This window comes from Ranitomeya variabilis, chromosome 8 (assembly GCF_051348905.1).
Source record: "Ranitomeya variabilis isolate aRanVar5 chromosome 8, aRanVar5.hap1, whole genome shotgun sequence".
Classification (NCBI taxonomy): Eukaryota; Metazoa; Chordata; class Amphibia; order Anura; family Dendrobatidae; genus Ranitomeya; species Ranitomeya variabilis.
In genome coordinates, this window is record NC_135239.1 from 204515617 (window position 1) to 204541340 (window position 25724).

Sequence of the window (25724 nt, forward strand, 5' to 3'; positions counted from 1 at the left end):
CACCTATGGGGGCAGTGTGGATAGTGCAGTTATGGGGGCACCGCAGTAGACTCTGTTACGGGGGCTAACATTTGTCGTTCCCATTCATAACAGAAGGGAAGAGGCTTTGCTGGATCAATCGTACAAGTGATGCCACTGATGCCAGGCAGACCCCATTGATAAATGATGGGGTCACAAGTTCCTGCATGTTGAGTATACACCTAAGCTGGCACTGTTATGGGGGAGTGCCATGACCACCACCGTTTTGGGGCTCTGCAGCCAGTACTGTTATGGGCTGCGGTGGTCGGTGCTGTAATGGGGGGCTCCGCAGCCTGCACTATTATGGAGTGTGCAGTGGCCAGCGCTCTTATGGGGGTATTGAAGCCAGTTCTAATAAGGGGGGGGGGCTGCGTTCACCTCTGCTATGGGGGCTGCATGGTTGGCTATGTCACAGGGTTTTCTGTAGCCAGCTGTTATAGAGGGCACTGTGGCCGGCTGTTATGGGGGGGCACTGCGGCCAGCTCTGTTATGAGTTTGGCGCTGCAGTCGGCACTGTTTTGGGGGCTATGTTTCCGGCACTGTTATGGGGGAGTGCTGAGTCTGGTACGGTTGTAAGGGGTGCAGCAGCAGCCAGCACTGTTATGGGGGCTCTGCTTCCAGCAATGTTATGGGAGGGCTCTGCGACCATCATTGTTGCTGGGAAGGGTAGGGGGGGTTGCAGCCAGAACTGTGATTGGGCCCTGTGGCCAATAATGTAATGGGGGAGCTGCTGTGACTTGCATAGTTATGGGGGACTCCGTGGCAGGCACTGTTTTGGGGGTGCTAGGTCAGCTTTGTTATGAGGAAGCATTGCAGCCAGCACTGTTATGGGGGCTCTGTGGTCAGCACTGTTATGCGGCAGGGCTCTGAGACCAGCATTGTTAAGGAGGGGGGTGGGGGGCTTGGCTGGAGCCAGTACCCTGATAGGGCTCTGAGGCCAATAATATAATGGGGGAGCTGCTGCGTCCAGCATAGTTATGGGGGACTCCGTGGCAGGCACTGTTTTGGGGTGCTAGGTCAACTCTGTTATGAGGAGGCATTGTGGCCCACATTGTCATGGGGGGAGGGGTGTAGCACTGTTATGGGGGGCACTGGAGCCTGCACTATTACGGAGGGTTCCACAGCCACCTCTGTTATGGGGGCACTATGTCCAACACTGTTATTGGGGGGAGGGAGATGGCGTGGCACTGTTATGGGGGGCACTGGAGTCTGCTCTGTTATGGGGACATCATGGCTGGCTCTTATAGCCTTGTACTGGTTCCACTCCACTGTCTTCAGCAGGGGTGGGGGAGGGGCATTGAGCATTCCCCAGACAAGGAGCCTGTAATATTGTAGGGCCCCCCACCCTTCACCTTCATTAAAAAGCTTGACACCAGCTATCCCTAGTATGCTCTTACTGCCCCTTCCCCTTATGTAGAAGCCATTTTCATGGCTGCCATCATCTATGGCTGCTCCTTTCTGTACAACCCTCCCCATCCCCCAGGCGCAGTGTGGGCGGGGCGCTGTCCGTGTGCTGCGCGCCAGTCCCGGCTCGTCCAGCAGGTGGCGCTCGCCGCCCGCTCTATACTCGGAGGCGTTGTTACCCGCCATAGACGTTGGGGGGCGGCATAGGCTCGGGCGGAAGCGAAACGGCATTTCCGGCGCTCAGCGGGGCGGCCATTTTTTTTTGTGTGGAGCGGCGGAGGCCGTGCTGGGGTGTCACCAGGGGGAGCAGGAGACGGGTCTGGAACAGAGGAGGAGGCGGAGACGAGAGCGGCGGCGGAGACAGAGCAGGTAGGAGAGGGGATGAGGCGGTGACCGGAGACGTGTCCCATCCCCTCCCCCCATACCGGATCATCAGGAGCCGCCTCCCTCCCCCAGACAGCGGCCGCCTGTGTGTCCGGCAGCGCCTCCTGTCATGTCTCCCTCACACATCCTGTGTCCATCCTCCATTATTTGCTCCCGGGGCTCATTGTGTCTAAAGGGGAAATCCAGCCCAGAAGGCAATTCCCCGAGGGGCACCTCCACCTGGTGACCACTGGGGGCGCCATTGTCCGGTGTGATCTTGGTCCATCAGTATTGTCACCCACCTTTGTTGGCCATTTTTAATGCCACCCCAGAATTAAAGGCTCTGACCGTCCCCACCGGTCTCTATGTCCTATAATGGCCCAACCCAACGTGACCGCTGCAGCCAATCAGTGACTGAAGGAGGCTGGAGATAGAGGGGTGTATTGGAGGGGCTACGGCAAATAAAATTGGGGGAAATCCCTTTAAATCTATTTCCAATTTAGCCATTTTTTTGTAGTTTTTATTTCATTTTCCTTCTTCTTGGAGCCAGAACATTTTTATTTTCCTCTCCCCATTGCCGAACGAGTTGTTCTTTTGAAGGACATCATTCACTTTGCAGCCTTGCAGAGCTGGAGTCCTGGGTTCTAATCCCACTCAGGACAACATCTGCAAAGAGTTTGTATGTTCTCTCCATGTTTGCGTGGGTTTCCTCCGGGCACTCCGGTTTCCTCCCACATTCCAAAGACATACTGATAGGGAATAGATTGTGAGCCCCATCGGGGACAGCGATGATAATGTGTACAAACTGTAAAGCGCTGCGGAATATGGTGGTGCTATATAAAAATAAAGATTATTATTATTTACTAAATAATGTACCAAAAAATAAGGGGAAAAAATCCAAATGTGATGAAATGGTGGAAAAAAAACCCCACCAAACCCCAATCCTGCTCTTGTTTTTGGGGTTTAATTTTATGTCTGGACAATGCTCCAGGTCAGTCTTATGTCAGTGGTGTATTGAGCATATACCGACACCAAATTGGGCAAGAATTCCAAAATTGTAACAGGAAAACAGGAAACTCCCATAATATATTGTACCTACAGAGAACCGGAGTATGACGCCCCAAAATATTTACAAAATGCCACAATTAGTAAAGCGAATATTACTTTATTAAACATTACAAAAAAATATATAAAAACACAGTAAAAGTAATGGATAATGGTGATGACACAAAAACCGTCAGTGGTGTAAAGGAAAGCGATGATCAGAAAGGGACCTATTAAATCAGGGTTTGCGTATTTAAAAAAAAAAATTCTGACAGTGGTTTTTTTTCTTTTTCTTTTTTTCAAATTACAGTCTTTAATAAAAAACAAAATGTAGTAATCTTCAATTTTCACATCAGCCACTTTTTTCTTTTTTTTTTTTTTTTTTCTTCTTTAGACTTCTACTTCCTGTCAAGAAGAGTTTTCAGCAGTTTCCTTATCAACAGAGGCAGGATTGTAGTGAGGGGTAACGGCTGTGATAACACAGGGTCCACTATTAAAATAGGGGATGTCACAGCTCACCTCCTCCTCCTGTACAATGACTGATAACACCTCTATATACAGTAGATAACACAGGATCCATCATTCACAATAGGTGATGTCACAGCTCACCTCCTCCTGTACAATGACTGATGGCACCTCTATATACAGTAGATAACACAGGATCCACCATTCACAATAGGTGATATCACAGCTCACCTCCTCCTCCTGCACAATGACTGATAATACCTATATATACAGTAGATAACACAGGATCCATCATTCACAATAGGTGATATCACAGCTCACCTCCTCCTCCTGCACAATGACTGATAATACCTATATATACAGTAGATAACACAGGATCCATCATTCACAATAGGTGATGTCACAGCTCACCTCCTCCTGTACAATGACTGATAACACCTCTATATACAGTAGATAACACAGGATCCACCATTCACAATAGGTGATGTCACAGCTCACCTCCTCCTCCTGTACAATGACTGATAACACCTCTATATACAGTAGATAACACAGGATCCACCATTCACAATAGGTGATATCACAGCTCACCTCCTCCTCCTGTACAATGACTGATAACACCTCTATATACAGTAGATAACACAGGATCCACCATTCACAATAGGTGATGTCACAGCTCACCACCTCCTCCTGTACAATGACTGATAACACCTCTATATACAGTAGATAACACAGGATCCACCATTCACAATAGGTGATGTCACAGCTCACCTCCTCCTCCTGTACAATGACTGATAACACCTCTATATACAGTAGATAACACAGGATCCACCATTCACAATAGGTGATGTCACAGCTCACCACATCCTCCTCCTGTACAGTGACTGATAACTAGTGATGAGCGAATGTGCTGGGATAAAGTGTTGGCTGAGCATGCGATGGTGATCACCGAGTGTCTCGAATATGTTCGAGTCCCTACAGCTGCATGTCTTTCGGTGTTGACACATGTAGGGATTGCTTCACAAGCAGGCAGTCCCCGCATTAGAAGCGTCAGTACAATACACGGCTCAGGGTTGGACGGTTGCTGTTAATGTTCATGTGTTGTTTTCTGAAACAAAAGGAAGTGAGAATCTGAAATATCCCCAGTTTCTCAGTCAGATTTTTTTTTTTTTTATTAGATTGTTCTATAGAAAAATAAGAATAAAAACAAAAATGATTTTTTTTTTTAAGCAATACATGACACAAAAACCTGATTCAGCCGATAGGTTGTTTTGTGATGGTGGTTTTTTTTTAACCCCTTAGTGACCAGGCCAATTTTTACAATTCTGACCACTGTCACTTTATGAGATTATAGCTCTAGAACGCTTTAACGGATCCTGGTAATTCCGAGACAGGTTTTTTTTGTGACATATTGTACTTCTTGTTAGTGGTAAAATTTCTTCTAAATAACTTGCGTTTATTTATGAAAACAAATAAATGTAAATTTGGTAAAATTTAGCAATTTTCAAACTTTTAATTTTTGTGCCCTTAAATCAGAAAGTTATGTCACACAAAATAGTTAATAAGTAACATTTCCTACATGTCTATTTTACTTCAGCACAATTTTGGAAACATAATTTTTTTTTTTTGTTAGAAAGTTGTAAGGAAGTTGACCAGCGATTTTCTCATTTTTCCAACAAAATTTACAAAATCTTTTTTTTGTTTTTTAGGGACCACCTCACACTTGAAGTCACTTTGAGGGGTCTATATGATAGAAAATACCCGAAATGACACCATTCTAAAAAGTGCACCCCTCAAAGCGCTCAAAACCACATTCAAGAAGTTTATTAACCCTTCAGGTGTTTCACGAGAACTAAAGCAGTGTGGACAGAAAAAATGAACATTTAACTTTTTTCACAAAAAATTTCTTTGGACCCAATCTTTATTTTTTTTCATAAGGGTATCAGGAGAAAATGGACCGCAAAATTTGTTGGGCAATTTCTCCTAAGTACGCTGATACCCCCATATGAGGGAGAAATCCACTGTTTGGGCACACGGCTCAGAAGGGAGGGAGCATCAATTGACTATTTGAACACAAAATTGGCTGGAATCGATGGCGGGCGCCATGTCGCGTTTGGACACCCCCTGATGTACCTAAACAGTGGAAACCCCCCATTTCTAATTCTAACCCCAACACAACCACCCTAACTCCAGCTCTAACCCCAACCCTACCTGCAAAGAATGGAAAAAATTTAACATTTTTTTTTTAATCTAAGGGGGAGACAAAGGAGGGTTTGATTTACTATTTTTTTTTACTTTGATCACAGTGATACGGTCGACCACAGTGATCAAAATGAACCAATAGGAAAAATCTATTGTTGCCAGGAACCGGCTGTCAGATCTCGGCGGCGCACTGCACATGCGCCCGCCATTTTATTCCAGGAAGATGACGTGGAGGGCCGGGGAACGGAGCAGGAGGATCCAGGGTGGCTGAGGTACTGGGGTGTGGGGGCTTGGGGACCCCATTTCTCTCTCTTCTGATATAGTAGATCATTTAGATCATATCAGAGGAGAGGGGTGAATGGAAAACCAGACTCTTTTTTTTTTTCCCCCAGTGAATAACTTAGATCACATGACTGTAAAAAACGACCATAATCATGTTCTCCGTTATCCTCGGTAGCCGAAACCCTGTAGATTTTTCTGACACTGGCGGCTCTATACACTTATTCCTCAGCGCCATTAAAAAGCGGCGCTGAGGAATAAGTACCCATCACTGCTGCCATTAAAAGGCACATCAGCTGTTGTTAAGGGGTTAAAAAAGTGTCTCTGTTAAAAGAAATTCTGACCTTCATTAAAAAACCTGTAGTTTTCTGAGAATCGTTCTATTTTTACGTTTATCTCGGAGCCCTGTTTTTTTGTTTTTTTTTGTGCAGCTTTTATTGGCATCATTTTGTGGTACCTACGACATTTTCATGGCTAATATTGGATTTTCAATATTTTTTTTTCCCTCCCCTATACGGTGTGTACTGTATGGAGTAAATAACTTTATATTTGACAGATGGGACTTTTACAGACATGACATGTTTATTTTTGTGTGAGAAGGGATGATTTAAATAAATTTTTTTATTTTAAATGTAAAAACCCTTTTTTTTTCCCCTTAGGCCGGAGACACACTGGTGCGAGATAAGGCCGAGTCTCGCTGGTTAAAAGCAAGCTGTGGCACCGGCACTCCGGAGCGGAGCGTGCGGCTCCATGTATTGCTATGCAGCTGCACGCTCCGCTCCGGAGTGCCGGTGCCACAGCTTGCTTTTAACCAGCGAGACTCAGCCGTATCTCGCACCAGTGTGTCTCCGGCCTTAAACTGTATTTTTCAGGACCTCTGTAGAGCACAAATCACGATGTTAAGGCTCAGCCCGCTGCTGAGATTCACAGGGGGACATGATGGCAGCAACTGGAGTCATCACCCCCACCCAAGTCTCGTCCCGTGTCAACCCATCAACAGTCATGGCGGCATTTAAAGGGTTAAACAGCAGCAACCCAAAGCAAACTCCAATTGTTGTGTGAGCCAGCTCCGTACACCTACACCCAATATGTCTTGTAGGGGATTAAAACTTCCATAAATTTTAAGAGTACATAACCCCAAATCTTGGTGGCCTCAGAGGCCTGAGATGTTGGACTTAGGATGGACTGACGATTGTCGCAGCAGCGACTGGCCTGGCTCGTGAAAACACCTCTGAGTCCTAATGCCTCTCCCCACTATCAACATTTATTTATGGAGATTTCTGGTGGGTCCAGCCGTGTCCTCACATCCGTTGAACCTTGAGAACCAGAGAAGTGATCAGGTCTGGAGCCTCATCCAGTTCTTTCACGTTTTTAAGAATGGTTAAGATGCTCCTTGTAGACTCCTGCAGGATTGGTGATGGCACTGTAATCACAAAATGTATATGCTGACCCCTTCATCACACAATAAAATAAAAGGACCTCATGTCTGACCCCCTAAAAAGCAAAAGACAATCAATTACTAACCCCACACCAGACCCCATAAAGAAATAATAACCCTCTGAAATTATAGATATCAGATTTGCACATTAGATCCCATCAATTAAAGAGAATCCAACCCTCTAATAAATGTTGTCCCCGTCCACTATTTCCAGAAATATTTTAAAGTGCGCCATCCTCAGATGAATTTTGACGCTCCGCCCCACTCCCCAAATGAATTTTGTTGCTCCCATATAGAGAGATTAGATTAGTTTCTTGGAGGCATAATCTGGAGCAACTTCTGATCCTCGAATGGTGATATTACAGAAATACAAAGAGGCGACGGGTCCGCAGTCATCAGGGGCTCCTGGGTGGAACCTTCTGTCATCAGGGGCTCCTGGGTGGAACCGACCATCATCAGCGGCTCCTGGGTGGAACCTTCCGCCATCAGATCTGTCTTTCCAAAATCGTCAGCTCAGAACAAATCTGCCGGATTAAGCAACATTTTGCAATTCTTTGTACGTTATTAACTAATAATAGGGAGAAGTGGCCAGAACAGGAAGTCATCAGGGGAGGAGATCAGGACGACAGGACTGGATGGTTCAGTTTTGGAAGCAATCACATCATTATTCCATCATGTTAATTAAAGGGGCGGATGTGACAGTCATAGGGCGGTATTTGCCATTCATCAAGTAGATCCCACTGTTTAGCCTGATTATCCACTTCTCAGGTAAGATATGGGGGGGACGTGTAAGGCTACAGACATAGGATCATTGCAGGGGAGACCATCAGCTTCCTTTGGTGACACCAGCCGACTGATGGTCGATTCTCGTATTTGCTTGATCTTTTAAGTTTGCGAAAAGTGATGGTTGTCGGTGCCGGAGATAAGTGATTAAGGGAGTTACAGATTAATTTTTTAACTTTAAATTCCCATTTTTGACCATTGCTTAACATCTCCCCTATGTGAAATGGTTAAGAGAACAATATAGATACTGATTGTTAAGGCTCTTCTGTAAGGGGGTGACGTTAGACTGGACTCACAGGTGTTTTCTTAGGACATGTTTGCACAGTCCTCTTGGGCTCCTGGTGCCGGGGGGCTTGCTTCTTCTGTTTGTGCATTCCTAGCTCTGGGCATTTATGGGATTAGCGTATTTTTAGGGCATCCTACAAAGTGGAAAGTAGAAGGTTCATAAGAAAACCAGGTGGGATTAGACTGGAGCGTTGGGTAAATTCAGAAAAGTTCCCACTTTGCAGAAAGTTCTGTGCGGACTGTGAATGCAACGCTCCCCCATAATCTTATATATTTATTTTTTCCGTTTCTGCTGACCATATGGCACAGCCCCAGAGCCCCCATAATTCGGCACACCCGATTTCAGGAAGGGGTTAATGGATGTAGTATGTTGTGGGAAGCCTGTGCACGACAATCATAAATAGCTGGAGTGTATGTAAAATCTTAACAGGACAGATGTGGCCTCCTGACTCTCCAGCAGAACGCACCCCCTTCCCTCTAGAAAAATGGCGAGGATGTTGGAGAAAGTCGCACATTTTGCACAAGTATGATGGACGTCTCCATTGTACTGCGAGGCCCCTTATAAATGTGACCCCCCCCCCATCAGACGCTCTGTAAATATCAGGCCGTGTGTCAAGTCTGGGGCGAGCGGTCACGATTTGGGGCTCCAGTAACGGCTTTGAGGTTATCCACAGTCTTCACTATCATATCAGAAGTTGAGTCCCCTGGATTCTCCATTGCTACAAGGGGTCTAGACACTTGTGGTAGCGGAAGACGACAAATCCTTCTTGGCCTCTTACATGAACCATAATGGGAGAGTCTGGTCACCTCCATTCCTGATAGTCCGTCTGACTTTCACCCTTGTATATATTGGCCACCGTTCCGATAAAGTAGATGCTTCTGTAACCACATGTAACACCAGAGGGGGAGAGTTACAGTAAGAGTTGATTTTGTTTTTTCTTTTTCTTTACCTGATGACCTTTGCAAGGCTGTTCTTTAGAAACGGAATAAATGTAATTTTCCTATGGCCTCATAGACTTTTATGGGCAGCAAAGTACGTTTTCCTGCAACCCAGGTCTTGTACGAAGCCTCACGTTAACTAGCCCATAGTTAGATTTAATCACACACTAATGTCCCAAAATGTGTTCACCCATATCAATCATGGTTAGATTTAGTCTAGTAAGCTCAGAGTTTTAGGAAGACGTGATTTGCTGCCTATAGAAGTCTATGAAGTCTTCTGCTTATAAGGCAGGCAATACGTTTGCAACATGACGATTGTGGCATGTTTCCTTAAAACAGGGCCATGTGGATGATCCATTGATGCATCGGTAATTCTTTAAAGCTTTTGAGATTAATTTTATGTCTCTCGTTTCAGCAAAAGTGAAAGCAGACGCTCTTCTACCTAATGCCATGAACGTTGAGAAGAGTCCAATGGAAGAGAAGGCTGTGCATTCGTGGTCACGGCTCTCCTCTGCGGGGAAGAGTGCCTTTGAGGAAGCTTTGAGAGTCTTCAACCCGATGTCGAAAGACCTGACGGATACCGAGACGCAGCTGGTGACTTTTCTCCAAGGCCTCCGAGAAGAAGGCCATCAGCCCACTATCCTGAGCAGCAAAGATGTGTATGGGTACAACTCAACCACAGCGGATACACCGCCACTGCCGCCACCAAACAAAACGGCCGGACCTAAATGTCATGCAAAAAACACTTCTGCACAGTCTAGATCTCACTCCAAAAACCAGACTGGCAAACTGGCGAGCCCAAGAGTAGACATTTCTGCAAAACTTTCCAGCAAATCTTCAACTAAAAACTCTACGAACTTACTGTTGACTTCACTAAAGCAATCTGACTCCGTGAAGACAAGAGGCTCATGCGTCAAGTTTCCTTCCGACGTGTACGCCGGAGCCTTTCCCTCCATGAAGCTGTCTGTGGTTTTAGAGGCGTTGGTGCCCTTTAAAACCACCGCCTCGTCTTTGGCAAGCTTTAAGGAACAGCCCCTGGTGACTGCATCCAAGCAAAACGCCAAGGGGAAGAACAATAAAGCCTACCAGTCCCTAATCAAAGACCCCTCCACTCTGAACGGGGTGGTCTTGAACGGGATAAGCGGCAAAATTTTAAAAGAGAACGACGCCTGCAAGGCCTTTGAGATTTTGAACGGGCGATTCTTGGTACATTCTCACCCGCATTGCAACGGTATGTCCCAAGCAAAACACAACGCTAGACTGCAGGCAGACGGCACCGACAGAGAAGCAAAACTGCAAAATGGGGACAGGGACAAAAAACGTAAACTCAGCGAGGTCTTTGAAGGGACGCCGGTCAAGAAGAGGATACAGATCACTCTTCCCTCGGTGAGAAGGTCTCCATTCGATAAGGACAAATACAACTTGCTCAAGTCGACCGTCATTAAAATAGATAAAAAGTCTTCAGATGAAGAAGTCAGAAGGAAAGCGCAGCAAATGCTACGGATGAATCTTTCCCCAGTTCTCCGAATCCAGCCTTTGTTTGTCGGCCTCCAATAAATTGACATCCAAACGTTTTTTCTTTTTTTTCTTTTGTTCTCTCTTTTCTTCACACTTCCGATTGTTGGGAACTGAGAACAGATGTATTACGATTTCCACAAATGAAAGCTGCTGATAATTTGGGGTCCTTCCTCTTGTTTATTTTTGTGGCCATTTTTTTTTTTTTCTTTCCGTCACTTTATTTTTACACTATACTTAACGCGCAATGCTACCGAACACTCGGCCATGTCTTGTAAGAAACGTTTTGGGAAGGGAGGGTCAGGGGAGGGTTGAACCTCGGTCATGGACCCTCCGTCTCTTTGATACATGGCAAATATGTATATTTTGTGCAATAGTTAAGACCTATTTCCTAAGGTATCATATGCACTGTGATTCTGCTTCTCTGTATTGTTTCGATCGATTTGGCTAAGGGACTGTTGTACAACTTTTTTTTTTTTTTAATATATATATAAATATACAGACTTTAAGGCCTAAATGTTTTTTTTTTTTTTCTTCTATTTTTGTTTTGCCGGAGCTACTTGAATTGCTACAGTGAGAGTTTTTTTTAATATTGGCGAGTAACGTGGAGTCTTATGGGTTAGGAGCTCTGGTAATTTTTAGGGGGCTCTTCGGGACTATGATGATATGATTGGTCATTAGTATTTGATCGGTTAGGATCTGACAACTGGGACCCCACCGATGAGTCATGTGCAGCAACCGCGGCGGCCGGATGTACTTCTCCGTTCACTCGACAGGCGCGGGACCTTGTTACAGCTCATCAATGGAGGGTGTCGGACTCTCAGCGATTTGATATTGATGACCTTTCCCTATGATATAGGCCATTAATAACTTAAATTTCACTTTTAAAGAGGTTGTCTAGGATTAAGTGACTAATCCTAAACATGGCTGCCGTATATCTGTCCGATTCTGTTCTCTTCATACACATTAATTCGTGTGCCTTGTGTTTATCCACGATGTAATGGGCAGTTGTCATTTTTTTTTCAGTCCTTCACTGTCCCATCTCGGACATTTATGGCAGATACGGAGGCGATGCATTAAGTGACTCATGGAAAATGTCAGGTTTGGAAGTAAGAGAATCATGTGTGACTCCCTCCCTCCATCCCGGTGGTGTGAGATTGGACCCACATCTGTGGATAGATAATGCCATCAATATCCAAAACGGGATCACCCCTTTTAGGCTATGTGCACACGATGCGGATTTAGTGCGGATCCGCAGCGTTTTTTTTCACGCAGAAACGCTGCAGTTCCGCAAAGTGATTTACAGTACAGTGTAAATCAATAGAAAAAAAAATGCTGTGCTAATGTTGCGGAAAAATCCGCATGAAAACCGCTGCGGATCAAAAGTAGCAGCATGCTACGTTTGTGCGGAACTGCAGCGTTTCTGACCCCTTCCTTTATAGAAATCCGCAGGGATAAAAAAACGCACAAAATCCGCGGCAAATCTGCACCTGCGTTTTCTGCCAGGAGATGCAGATTTTGTGCGGAAAATTCTGCACCCCAATCTGGAAAGTGTGCACATAGCCTTAGGTTGACTATTGGAGATTCAGCCAAGATGATCATTGCTTCGAGTCCCAAAAAAAACCCCAACCCCTTAGGTCTCAATCACTGTACGTCAAGGTGGCGCCGATCTGAGTTTTACTGAATCCCTTTATACCTTCATTTCGAATATATCTATATTTTTCTATGGTTTCCATAAAGTGTTCTTTTTTTTTTTAATTATTTTTTTACCTTTTGAGTGTTGTCATCATGGGCGTGAAGCTGCATCGGACGGACTTTATTTTTGGTAACTTTTTTGTAATTTTTATTTCTTTTCTTTTATAATTGTCCTGAGGATTAAGCTACGTCAGAGGCAGTGGGTTGGTTTATCCAGTTTTAGGTTTCTCGATCACTCGGTCCAGGATCCTCTTCCCGCTCCCGTCACAGCCTGTTGGTTCTTTTCAGGGAGGGACAAGATGCCAGAGACTTTTGGAAGCCGCTTTCATCTGGAGCCAATTTAGCGCCGACCATTCGGGTACCCCAGGTCAAAGCCGTCAATTTGAGATTCATGTCACATGCATAGTATAGGCGATGGATTGAGAACCCTGAAGCACTCTTTACTTTTTCTGCTGTTACAGCTTGGTTTTTTGGGGAGGGAGAAGAGATAAAGGCTAGGGAAACCTTGTGGACAATTTGTATTTTGGGCTAAAACCATTTCTACACATTAAAAAGGTTTTGCATCATTTGGCTTTTATCAGCACTTTTATTTCTCTGCACATTACTGGTTGCAGAATAAGTTAACAGAGGGTCCATCAGTGAGCTTGGAGGATTGTAACTCTTAATTTGTCTTTTACAGAACGCCTTTGTGCCGGTTTATGGCCACAGACGACAACAAAGTGGAGCTGAACTTTGATGTGGTCATACATTGGCTGAGAGGAGTTCAGAAGAAAATTCTAAAGCCACAACGAACTCCCTGACAGATTATCAGATAACTCATTCTGCAGCTAGAATTAGACAGCGTAATGCGGAGGATATAGGAGGCAAACCGTGCAAAAGTTTTAATGAATCCTAATTGCAAAAATTATTTTTAGTCTGAAAAATACATGTATTTAAATAATGATAATAATGACCCCATAAAGGTGGAGTCCTGGGAGCCGTGCAAACTCCATAACGGGCAGGTGCCGGCTGTACACAACCGTCATTTTCTTAACGGCAGTGACCAGGGCACGCGCCGACCACTACTGTTTAACCATTTAAATTCTGTTATCTAACAAAGGCATTTAAATGGTGACCCACTACTTCCTGCAGCCGCCATCTTTGTTCTCCCATGAAGCCTGGGCCTAGGAGAATATGATTTCTTTGATAAACTGCAATATTCTGATATCAAACAATCGCAGGATCATGGGGATGAAAAAATAAAGGAAAAAAGTAAAAACAAACACTATAGAAGTTGGTGCAACTTTTTTTGATTTATATATATATTTTTAGCCCAAAATATGTACAGTTGAGGAAAGAAAATGTCCCTGGCCTGTAACAAATGCTCGAGAAACTTTTTCTTTTTACTTTGTTGTTATCACTGGAATTCTTCTACACATCAGTAATGAAGGAGGCACTTGGACGGGGCGCTGGGTTGATCCATCTTTACGCACTTTTGTTTTTGTCGGCCTTGAGGCTAAATTCTCACCTTTCTGGATTTTCTTTCACCCTTCATAGTCAGCAGGGAATGTGCCATATACTCACAGGCGACGGCTGTTTCACCGACCGTCGCGGCTCATAACAAAGGAGTGACATCAGCCGAGAAGTCCGAGTCCTTGTGGAATGAATTTTAGTGGACGAGGAATTTTCAGAATGTATTTTTCCATCACCTTGAGAAAACAAGCTAATATTACAGATGCCCCCACCCCCAATTGCCGGTGCCAAATTCACCCAGACTTATTAGATGGGCAATATTGGTGATCTCAGTGGGTTTTTAACATCTAGGCAAAACTGAGGGTGCAAAGTTTGACGGGTATTTAAAGGGGTACCCACAAAAATAAGTAATCGTAGTGTATGGATGACATTGATCCGGAGGACGGGATTTGGAGAGCGCCATGAGATTGATCTCTGCTCCATTCATTATCAGACCGCTGGAGATGGCCAAGTAGAGTGTGTTGCTATTACGATCAGTCTTCTAGTCAATGCATGGAGTTCGCATAGCCTGGTTCTTATGATCCCAAACTTTGGTCTCCAAGTGATCAATAAGTCGTCCCAACTTTTAATTTTTGGGAAAACTCTCTTTAGAAGAGTCGGCGTCATTCTCGATCCCCTCAGGTCCCGCGCTGGACATGACACTGTGTATAAGTTCAGCCCTAAGGGTCCCTTTAAGGACTTCCGTACGGCGGCCTCGGAGCGTCCGTGTAGATTTTTCCTTATGTCCACCTTTTCGTTCTCCAGTTAACACATACCCGCTGACCAGAGTATTTAACCCCCCACGTGTTACCGCCGGCGTCAAGCTGTCATTCCGTTCATACAGTATACTGCGACATTTCAGACGAATCCTGTTTTATTTTTTTTCTGTATTAAGTTATTAAGCTGCAGCCCAAATATTGTGGAGTGTTGATTTATGTAAATTACTTTTAGATTTCTATTTTACGTTTCTGTTAATATATGTATTTTTACTTATGGAAAAAAAATAACAGTTAATACGTTCTGTAAAAAAAAAAAAAAAAACAATAAAAAAAAAAAACTGAGAAGGCAGGTGCCATCACTTTTTGTGAATTTCAGGTTGGGAAAATATTTTTTCTTTTTAGTTCTGAAGGGATTAATATGTATGCACACGTTCACGATTTTTCGCGTTTTTTCGCTATAAAAATGCTTAAACGCATACATATGCATCCCATCATTTATAATGCATTCCGCAATTTTCGTGCATATGTTGCGTTTTTTTCCCGCAAAAAAAAAACGCATTGTGGTAAAAACACGCAGCATGTTCATTAATTTTGCAGGTTTTTTGCGGATTTCCCACTATATTATTGCATTGGGAACTTCCGTAAAAAACGCAAAAAAGACGTGAAAAAAACGCATGCGGATTTCTTGCTGAAAATGTCCGGTTTTGTTCAGGAAATTTCTGCTAGAAATCCTGACATGTGCACATAGCCTACTAGTTCAGTGATGGACGTGTAAAGATCTGTTGACTGACACATCGTGATGTTAAGACGATGGGGTCAGAGCATTTCCAAAATGGCAGCTCCTGTAGGATGTAGCTGGGGTGCAGCAGTCAGCACCTTCCAAAAATGGACTAAAGAAGGATATTTGGTAGCGATCAAAGGTGTCCAAGGCAAAAGGGAGCAAAATTCATCACGTTGACCTGAAGAAGAGCCACAGTACCATCCATTCCTAACAATTACCTTAGAGCATCGGCGCCAGGCTGTATAGACCCTACCCCTCAATGCCCCCATTGTTTCCCGCCACGAGCGCTTGTAATAGGCTCGTAAGTATCACCTAGACCATGGTGCAATGGATGAAGGTGGTCTTCTGTTTCACAACGTGTTGATAGGTGGGTGCATGGGTGTCACCTGCAAAAGATGTCACCAGGACACCGGAAGGGAAGGAGACGTGATGGAGTAAGGTTCTGCCTGGAAACATTGTGTCCTGGTATCACAGATGTGACACGTACCCACGACCTAACATTATACACATAGAGGAATGGTGTCGAGAACATGAGAGAGAATTCAAGGTGACGTAGTGTTTCCAAAGTCCAATCCATGAAGGCTGAATCTCTCACTCCCCTCCATAGACTTCTATAGGCAGCAGGTGTAAAGCTGCAGGTTCACGTCCCCGAGGGGGATAAACAGTGTAAAACTCCCTCTCATGTTACATATTGTTAAAGGGAGTCTCCGCACAAGGGGACTGTACAAACCAAGCATAGGCGTTCGGTGCACCATGGCGTGGCCAAACAACGCCACCTTCCTACCTGTTTGTTTTCTTCTCTCCACCCACCGCCTTCTTTGATTGACAACTCTGACTATATAGAGGCGGAGATGGAGGGAAAGCAAGCAGGTGGGAATGTGGAGTGAAATGTTTGGCTCCGCCATGATGCACTGTACTTGGTGTGAACAGTCATCCTGTGCTGACAAAGACCTTTAATGGATCTCCCCTCTAACATCTTGGTGCCTCCATGGCCCTAGACCAAGCTTGTGCCTCCAATAATGCAGCAGAGATCCGGTAACTGGGCCCTGAAAGCCGGGAAACACGACCACATTGACTAAATATTAATGCCGTGAGCTATAAAGCAGCCGGGTCTCGCACATTAGAGCCGTGTTCCCACGTAGCGGAAGAGCTCTGGAGGGTTTTATTTTGGTGTGCAGAAAATCCACAGCGTCTAACAATTCTAGTGACGGGGATGCGATGGCATGATAATTGCACTCTACGCGTTTTGGAGACTAACTTGAACAGCGTATTTTTGTGCTTTTTTTCCCCTCTATAAAGGGGACACTGAAAAAAAAATACAGATGCATTTTTAAGTGCAGAATGAAGGCTTTTCTGTGCAAGCACGTGTTAAAAAAAACAAAACATCAGAAAATGCAGCAAAACTGCAAAAAGAAGCAGCGAAAATAGAACCGCGTCGGTGGTCGCAGTCCTCGAAGGGTTCGTTATCCCTGCGCCTGCTGCAATTAAGATGGTAGCGGTATTAGCTCTGGTGATCTCGGGCAGACGGGGGTTAATGTCAGGACATCTCATGGTCCAAAGCAGTGAAGAGGCTAATGTCCGTGTATCTGGTTGGTCTCTCTAGGGCAATCAAACTACCTACATTTTAAGACCCATGGACGTCAGTGCAAGGGTTAATTCCGCATACCTAAATTATTGCGTTTCCAACCCATCTACGCTCCAGCGTTTCCCCCCTGCACTGATTATAGCGGGGAGTGCAGCATACTGACCAATGTTACTGTTGGTCTATGATGGATCGGATGCCCAGAAATAACCCTGAAACGGGGGCACCTTTTTTTTGTCACACAGGATAGCTCCAAATTTGCTGAGATTGCATCTGAAAAGTTGCAACGGTTCCATCAAATTTGGCAATATTGGATGGTATGGTGCAGGGGGGGAGGAGAGAGGGCTGAGCGATTTGGGGGTCTCTGCTTGCCCATTAAGTGAAAAGAGACTATGGGCAAAAATCTATAGGTGCAGTCGTCTCCGCGGTGATTACTATCACTGGCACTAGGTGGCGCTGCTCTCCCTATACATCTGCAGTGACAGCGATGGATATGAGGAAGCTTTTATATTTTAGGGGTCTGGTGCTAAGACCCCAGTGACCAAGTAATGGCCGTCTGCTTCTCTATTTTATCTTGTGAAAAACTTTTAGCCTCTGGTAAAAAAATTTCTGAACTCACCGTTCAATGACTGCAAGCAGAGATCCTGAAATCTGTGGGTAGTTAATACAGAAAGTAGATTATTATTAAAGTGCATAAAGCTGAAAACGGCAAATCTAGAAATGGAAGATTAAATAAGGAATCTGGTCGCCCTCGCTTAGTCCTGAAGAAATCCCACAGAGAACACAAGGGTTAATCTGCTGATCACGCCCATCTTTGCCTATTGGCTGGCTGAAGCTTCACCTCCTTAGGTAAGGGGGTGGGTCTTAATCTTTTTGTCCTAGTGCAGGGGAGAGGCTCCTGCTGCAGACAGTTGAGTATTAACACCTATAGATATGATACACAGATGAAAATACTTGAGAAATATATATATTTTATTATTTACATCAAAATAACAGTAGCTAAAAATAAGGGAACAGACCACCAGGTGACGAGTGCGAAATATCATGTACGGGGGATGGGCGCATAAATGCAAAATGTCCAATGGATGATTTAAATTAATAAATACTATATTATCATTACATTGTAAATAACAATCCGTACATAATTTCATTATAAAAATAATAATAATAAGGCTAATAAATACTGCTAGCTAACATTATCAATTTTATGTATATATGCAAGATAAAATGAGTGTTGTGCAAAATAGAAGGAATTCCCAAATAAATTAAATAAATAAATTCAGATTAAATATTAAATATCCTGCAATATTGCATGTAATAAATAGTACCAGCTCACATTTAAAATCTCATAAATATAAGTCACATAAATATCCAAAGTAAAGTGAGCATTGTGCAAGGCTAATAATATGCCACAGTATAATTAATGCGCATAACACAGGAATTTCAGGTACACCATAGCCTGACCAAGTAACCAAAAATATTGCATCAAATGTACGTATCCTGCAGTATTACATAGCCCTAATGATACATACCCCGATGATATGTCCGCACGGCCCGACGCGCGTTTCGCTTATGGCTTTGACGAGGGAGACTCCTTTTCGTCTGTGTATCATATCTATAGGTGTTAATGAGTTTGATGGTTACACGACTATTTATTTATGAGTTTGTTTAACAGACAGTTGAGAGTGAAGAGGAGGCAGGGAAGCCATGGCTGATCTCCTGAGACACAGAGATTTGTAAAAAGTTTTGGGAGCCAATATTGGCTCTAGTAACGTTTCACATCTCCAGTTTAGAGCCGGAGGACACCGTTTTGTTTGTTGCTGGTCCGCAAGCTTGGCCCAAGGCCTCGTGATGTTTCGGGCAGAGCGCCCTATTGTGATTGCTCATTTGATTATTGGCATTATGTTATTTTCCTCTGGTCATGATTGGGTTAATATCTTTGGACATTTAATATGTTGGCGCTTAATCACCCTAATTAGGTCCTTACTACAGGTACTTACCGCACATTGTGCAACACCGTCACCTGACGAAACTCCACTTATAGGTAACGTGAGGCCGGATTTCACACTCGCATACAGAGGAGTCATGGACGCGTCGCGGAGGTAAGAGCCTTCTTTTTATATAGTTAGACTGCGTATTGAAGCCTCAGGACCCCCAGTAACAGCCACAGTGCCCCCACTGCCAGACATCGGGCCTCCAGTAAAAGCCACAGTATTCCCATTGATAGCCATAATGTCCCCATTACAGCCACTGGACCCTTAGCAATGGCCACAATACTCCCATTACCAGTTCCAGGGACCAAAGTAATACCCACAGTGCCTCCATTGTCAGCCATGCCCTCCAGTAGTACCCATTGTCAGCCAGACCCTCCAGTAATACCCACAGTGCCTCCATTGTCAGCTATGCCCTCCAGTAGTACCCATTGTCAGCCATACCCTCCAGTAGTACCCACAGTGCCCCCATTGTCAGCCACACCCTCCAGTAGTACCCACAGTGCCCTCACTGTCAGCCATGCCCTCCACTAGTACCCACAGTGCCCTCACTGTCAGCCATGCCCTCCACTAGTACCCACAGTGCCCTCACTGTTAGCCATGCCCTCCACTAGTACCCACAGTGCCCTCACTGTTAGCCACGCCCTCCAGTAATATCCACAGTGCCCTCACTGTTAGCCACGCCCTCCAGTAGTACCCACAGTGCCCTCACTGTCAGCCATGCCCTCCACTAGTACCCACAGTGCCCCCATTGTCAGCCATACCCTCCAGTAATATCCACAGTGCCCTCACTGTTAGCCACGCCCTCCAGTAATACCCACAGTGCCCCCATTGTCAGCCAGACCCTCCAGTAGTACCCACAGTGCCCTCACTGTCAGCCATGCCCTCCACTAGTACCCACAGTGCCCTCACTGTCAGCCATGCCCTCCACTAGTACCCACAGTGCCCTCACTGTTAGCCATGCCCTCCACTAGTACCCACAGTGCCCTCACTGTTAGCCACGCCCTCCAGTAATATCCACAGTGCCCTCACTGTTAGCCACGCCCTCCAGTAGTACCCACAGTGCCCTCACTGTCAGCCATGCCCTCCACTAGTACCCACAGTGCCCCCATTGTCAGCCATACCCTCCAGTAATATCCACAGTGCCCTCACTGTTAGCCACGCCCTCCAGTAATACCCACAGTGCCCCCATTGTCAGCCAGACCCTCCAGTAGTACCCACAGTGCCCTCACTGTTAGCCACGCCCTCCAGTAATACCCACAGTGCCCCCATTGTCAGCTAGACCCTCCAGTAATACTCACTGTGCCCCCATTGTGAGCCACGCCCTCCACTAGTACCCACAGTTCCCTCACTGTCAGCCACGCCCTCCAGTAATGCCCAGTGCCCCCATTGTGAGCCACGCCCTCCAGTAGTAGCCACATTGCCCCCATTGTGAGCCCTCCAGTAGTAGTCACAGTCCTCCCCCATTGTCAGCCATGCCCTCCAGTAGTAGTCACAGCGCCCCGACTGGTAGCCACAGGTATCTGGTAGCCACATGTCTCCCTCCCTCCATGGAAGGTAAGTTACTGGTAGTGCGCCCACTAGTGGGGTCAGTGGGTGGTCTCCTCCCACCAGTTGGACCCAGCAATAGATCAGTTTGTCAGTCAGTGATAGGATATAGTGTAACATGGCGACTATACAGTCTATGGCTGTGATGAGCCACCGGACCCCTTTATGCCGTCAGTGCCCCATTATATGGCGGCTTCCACAATAGGTGGCTGACACTTATCTGATAACACAAACATAAAGCGCACAGATCCCTGCAGACATCGATTCAGGGGGCAATGAATGGGGCACCGACCTCTGCAGACCCCCTCTCCGTTAGTAGTGCTGCTCTCCAGCTCGGGGGGGGGGGGCAGAGAGGAGCGGCCGCTCTCAGGATTTTATACTTATTAATAATTACCAGGGGAAAAGCGGAGAAGCATTAGGAGGCGGAGGTCACTATGACAACACTCCCTGGACAATATAGAAGAAGCTGCGTGCAGTGAGAAGGGACATCTGCCCCCGATACCTTGTATACAGAGGAGTCTGGGTTGTCAGTTATGGCTGGTTGTCAGAATTGGAGAATGAGCCCTAATCGGAGGATTTCTGTCTGCAGAAGTGACTCCGGCAATACCCCGATATGTCGCAGCATCTGCGAAATGCTGCAAGAGTCATCCGAAGAGGAGGATGAGGGTGATGGGTCTGGTGGAAATCCGACTTATGTGCAGCAGCTGCAGAGGTAAGTGGCAGGGGGTCCGGGGGGTCATTAATGCAGAAAGTGAATTAGGACGGTGCATATCCTAAAATCACATATCGCCCGCACCCCTCGTTAGTCTGCAGCATTTCCTGCATGATCCTGAAATAGTTAATCTTATAGAAATCTTGCAGAGAGCACAGGGTTAATCGCCCGCTGATCACTTCTATCTTTGCCCTTTGACTGGCCGAGGATGCACCTCCATACACAAAGGTGGGCTTTGGTCATTTCTCCCCCAGAGAGTTCAGGGGGGAGAGGCTCCTGCTGCAGGCAGTAAGGGCTGGGTAAGGGCAGGTAGATGGGTAGAGGTCAGGAAGGGCGGAAAACAAAAATGACAAGGCCATGTATACTTCTGTATGCTCGGGCACCAGGTTATGGGGGCAGAGACCTTAAAAAGTCAGATCCGGATATGAAGCTTTAAGTGATGAGAGATTTTAATTTGTTTCCAAAGGATTTTGGGCGCCGATAGAGCTGAATACTTTCTGCATCCTCCCCCCATGGAGTTTCACATCAGCGCCTCCTTACAAAGCATTCTGGACCAGATGGAAGGTAACGTGAAGCGCCCGGACCCCAATGTAACGTAAACTTGTCCCAGCCTGCCATCTGTCACTTATAATATTGTGGTAGAGGGGTCTTAGGGTCCGGGTGCGACTGCTACCTCTGCCCCCCATACAGGACTGCCCCTGACACTGGATTAGAGAGCTGGTTTTGGCTGGGGAATCATTTAGTGAATGTAGCAGAGCCCAGGAGACTCTCAGAGGATGTAGAAGAGCCCAGCGGTGTAGCTGATGTGGATTTGTCAGTGAACTCACAGTGAATGTACAAAAGCCTGGCAATTTAGCAGAGATTGGTTTGTGGGCAGAATCATATAGTGAAGATAGCAGAGCCCAGGTGATGTAGCAGAGCTCAATTTGTCAGGAAAATTGCATAGAAAATTCAGCAGAGCCCAGCGGTGTAGCAGATGTGGATTCATAAGTGAACTCACACAGTGAATGTACCAGAACCCGGAAATTTAGCATAGCGTGGTTTGTGAGGAGACTGACACATTGAATGTAGCAGAGCCCAGGTAATGTAGCAGAGCTCAATTTGTCAGGAGACTCACATAGAGAATGTAGATGAGCCCAGCGGTGTAGCAGAGTTGGATTTCATAGTGAATGTACCAGAAACCGGCAATTTAGCAGAGATGGGTTTGTGAGCCGGCTCAGATAGTGACTGTAGCAGAGCCCAGGTGATGTAGCAGGGCTGAGTTTGTCAGAAGGCACCTTAGCACCCTGTGCTGGATTACCATAAACTGATGGCACAGGAGCAGAGAGACCGCTGCCAGAGGAAAAGATGGAGAGACGGGGCAGCTACCAATCCCCCCATGCTGATTGTCAGAAGAATTAAATTACAGCGACCTCGTTATTAGGACACTTGGTACGGAGACTCAGGCCGGCTTCTGGTTAGGCCGGCTTACATTGAGATCTTGCATCCGTCCCATCTCTTCCCATGGCTTCTTCCAGATACACCAGGAGCAGAAGAATTATGGAGAATCCTGCAAGAGAAATCGAAGCAGAAACTGAAGGTGGAATACGGGGAACCAATATCACAGGAAGAAGTGAGTCTGAAATAAAAAATCTCCAAAAATGTAGTTCAGTGACAGAAAGCATCCGCTTTTAGTCTTTTCTAGCGGCAATATATAGTTTGGCCTCCAGGTGGCGATACATCCCTTACAGTAAGATTCCAGCATTGTCAATGGTAACTTATTCCCAAATATCAAGTTCCCCATATACACAGAACGGGGGATATGTTGCTGACCAGTAGAGATATTGAAAAAGGGAGTGGAGTTTTTACACAAAGCCTATCAGAAAGTTGTAGAACTTTTAACCATTCAGTGATTAAACTTTGTGGGTTTTTTTTTTAAGATCAATCTGCTCAGGGACATTTCTCAGCGTCCGGTGATGCAGAAAGTGTCCAGAAAACGCCGTCAGCTCATCTACATCAGGCATCTGCTGAAGTCTCAACAAGACCAAACCGACCTTCTGCTCTCCCGTAATCCATTCCCTGACATGAACGACGACCTGGGGTTGGAGGGATCTACAAGATTTCTGCATCAGATTTTATAATCTACTATTCCCTAAATCAGGTTTAGTAATATGTATATTTTTTTCTTTATACCGGTCCTTTAGTTCCAAAATCCCTGCAAAGCAAAAAAAAAACTAAGTGATGAAATTTAGTTATACCCTTCAGCCACCACTAGGGGGAGCTCTGGAGCTGACTGCATACTGTTAGTGAGGTTAATGTACAAGCAGTGTGCAGGGAGCTCCCCCTGGTGGTAGCTGAGGGGACAGATCACTGCCTTCCTACAAAGTCAGTACACGTCTCCTGAAATACTCTGTGCAGCTGCATTTATTCCCACAATCTGGTTATTCACTGAATATTCTTTCCACATTCACGTCTATGCTGTTAATATATGGAGAACTAAACAAAGTTCTAAACATATTCCAAACTTATTTTGATCTTTGTTAAATAAATGTCCAGTTACTGTGAAGGAAGTGAAACGCTCGTAATAAATCTTATTACGGGAAGAGATCAACTTCTCCTTCCACCTTGTGTTTCACATTTCTCTGCCTGCAGGGTCTTTGTAAATGTTCAGAAACCTCGTCAGTCCCCAAACGTTTGGTATAAAAGATAATCACCCCAAGAAGAACAACATATTCCACAGCATCAAAGATCGTAACTAGAGGAGTATGGACCCCAGGACAACGGCCCACCCATCAGCTCGATGCTCAGATGCCACAGTTATGCTGCTGCCTTTATGCCTCCATGTATGAATGGCGCCCCCTATGTGCCTCAATGTGCTAATAACCTTGTCTGTGCCTACATCAATGAATAGATCCTCCTTTTGTGCCTGGCTCTATATGATAATAATGCCCCAGTTATATCCCTAGATATTAATAACCCCCTCTGTGCCTCCATATAATGCAAGTCATCCCTTCTGTGCCTCCATACATTAATAGTGCCCCCCTCTGTGTCGCCATACAATAATGCTCTCTTTGTGTCTCCATGTAATAATGCCCCCTTCTATACCTACATATATTATAATGCCCCTTCTGTGCTTCCATACAGTAATAATAATGCCCTCTTTGTGCCTCCATAAATTAATAATGCCCCTTCTGTGTCTCCATACAGTAATAATGCCCCCATACAGTAATAATGCCCCTTCTGTGCCTCCATACAGTAATAATGCCCCCTTCTGTGCCTCCATACAGTAATAATGCCCCTTCTGTGCCTCTATACAGTAATAATGCCCCTTCTGTGCCTCCATACAGTAATAATGCCCCTTCTGTGCCTCTATACAGTAATAATGCCCCTTCTGTGCCTCCATACAGTAATAATGCCCCTTCTGTGCCTCCATACAGTAATAATGCCCCTTCTGTGCCTCTATACAGTAATAATGCCCCTTCTGTGCCTCCATACAGTAATAATGCCCCTTCTGTGCCTCTATACAGTAATAATGCCCCTTCTGTGCCTCCATACATTAATAATGCCCCTTCTGTGCCTCTATACAGTAATAATGCCCCTTCTGTGCCTCCATACAGTAATAATGCCCCTTCTGTGCCTCCATACAGTAATAATGCCCCTTCTGTGCCTCCATACATTAATAATGCCCCCTTCTGTGCCTCCATACAGTAATAATGCCCCTTCTGTGCCTCCATACAGTAATAATGCCCCTTCTGTGCCTCCATACAGTAATAATGCCCCTTCTGTGCCTCCATACAGTAATAATGCCCCTTCTGTGCCTCCATACAGTAATAATGCCCCTTCTGTGCCTCCATACAGTAATAATGCCCCTTCTGTGCCTCCATACAGTAATAATGCCCCTTCTGTGCCTCCATACAGTAATAATGCCCCTTCTGTGCCTCCATACAGTAATAATGCCCCTTCTGTGCCTCCATACAGTAATAATGCCCCTTCTGTGCCTCCATACATTAATAATGCCCCTTCTGTGCCTCCATACAGTAATAATGCCCCTTCTGTGCCTCCATACAGTAATAATGCCCCTTCTGTGCCTCCATACAGTAATAATGCCCCTTCTGTGCCTCCATACAGTAATAATGCCCCTTCTGTGCCTCCATACATTAATAATGCACCCTTATGTGCCTCCATACAGTAATAATGCCCCTTCTGTGCCTCCATACAGTAATAATGCCCCTTCTGTGCCTCCATACAGTAATAATGCCCCTTCTGTGCCTCCATACATTAATAATGCCCCCTTCTGTGCCTCCATACAGTAATAATGCCCCTTCTGTGCCTCCATACAGTAATAATGCCCCTTCTGTGCCTCCATACATTAATAATGCCCATTCTGTGCCTCCATACAGTAATAATGCCCCTTCTGTGCCTCCATACAGTAATAATGCCCCCATACAGTAATAATGCCCCTTCTGTGCCTCCATACAGTAATAATGCCCCCTT

At 45.4% G+C, this 25724-nt stretch overlaps 2 protein-coding genes across 4 annotated transcripts; both read left to right on the forward strand.

The window, feature by feature from the left end:
• The first annotated feature begins 1562 nt into the window (after positions 1-1562).
• CCDC71 (coiled-coil domain containing 71) lies at positions 1563-10791 on the forward strand. Of its 2 annotated transcripts, XM_077276417.1 has the most exons (3): positions 1563-1791; positions 3224-3292; positions 9633-10791. In XM_077276417.1, exon 3 carries the CDS (start codon positions 9668-9670, stop codon positions 10772-10774), a length of 1107 nt encoding a protein of 368 aa, XP_077132532.1. In that variant the 5' UTR covers positions 1563-1791; positions 3224-3292; positions 9633-9667; the 3' UTR covers positions 10775-10791. The 2 variants fall into 2 exon arrangements, with proteins under 2 accessions (XP_077132532.1, XP_077132531.1); XM_077276416.1 differs by lacking the exon at positions 3224-3292 and having other exon boundaries at positions 1567-1791.
• Positions 10792-19009: 8218 nt separating this feature from the next.
• On the forward strand, positions 19010-23825 carry LOC143788588 (uncharacterized). Of its 2 annotated transcripts, XM_077278373.1 has the most exons (5): positions 19010-19102; positions 21129-21251; positions 21718-21815; positions 22769-22863; positions 23171-23825. In XM_077278373.1, the coding sequence occupies exons 1-5, from the start codon at positions 19086-19088 to the stop codon at positions 23369-23371; spliced, it is 534 nt and encodes a 177-aa protein (XP_077134488.1). In that variant the 5' UTR covers positions 19010-19085; the 3' UTR covers positions 23372-23825. The 2 variants fall into 2 exon arrangements, with proteins under 2 accessions (XP_077134488.1, XP_077134487.1); XM_077278372.1 differs by lacking the exon at positions 19010-19102 and having other exon boundaries at positions 20884-21251.
• Positions 23826-25724: the final 1899 nt, after the last annotated feature.

What these genes read in the sequence shown, in the direction of transcription:
- LOC143788588 (XM_077278372.1), top strand. Translation starts at nt 21,073, where the DNA reads ATGGCTGGTTGTCAGAATTGGAGAATGAGCCCTAATCGGAGGATTTCT. An exon ending in CATTCTGGACCAGATGGAAG is followed by an intron (nt 21,816 to 22,768) that starts GTAACGTGAAGC and finishes GGCTTCTTCCAG; the next exon opens with ATACACCAGGAGCAGAAGAA. An exon ending in AACCAATATCACAGGAAGAA is followed by an intron (nt 22,864 to 23,170) that starts GTGAGTCTGAAA and finishes TTTTTTTTTAAG; the next exon opens with ATCAATCTGCTCAGGGACAT.
- CCDC71 (XM_077276417.1), top strand. Translation starts at nt 9,668, where the DNA reads ATGAACGTTGAGAAGAGTCCAATGGAAGAGAAGGCTGTGCATTCGTGG.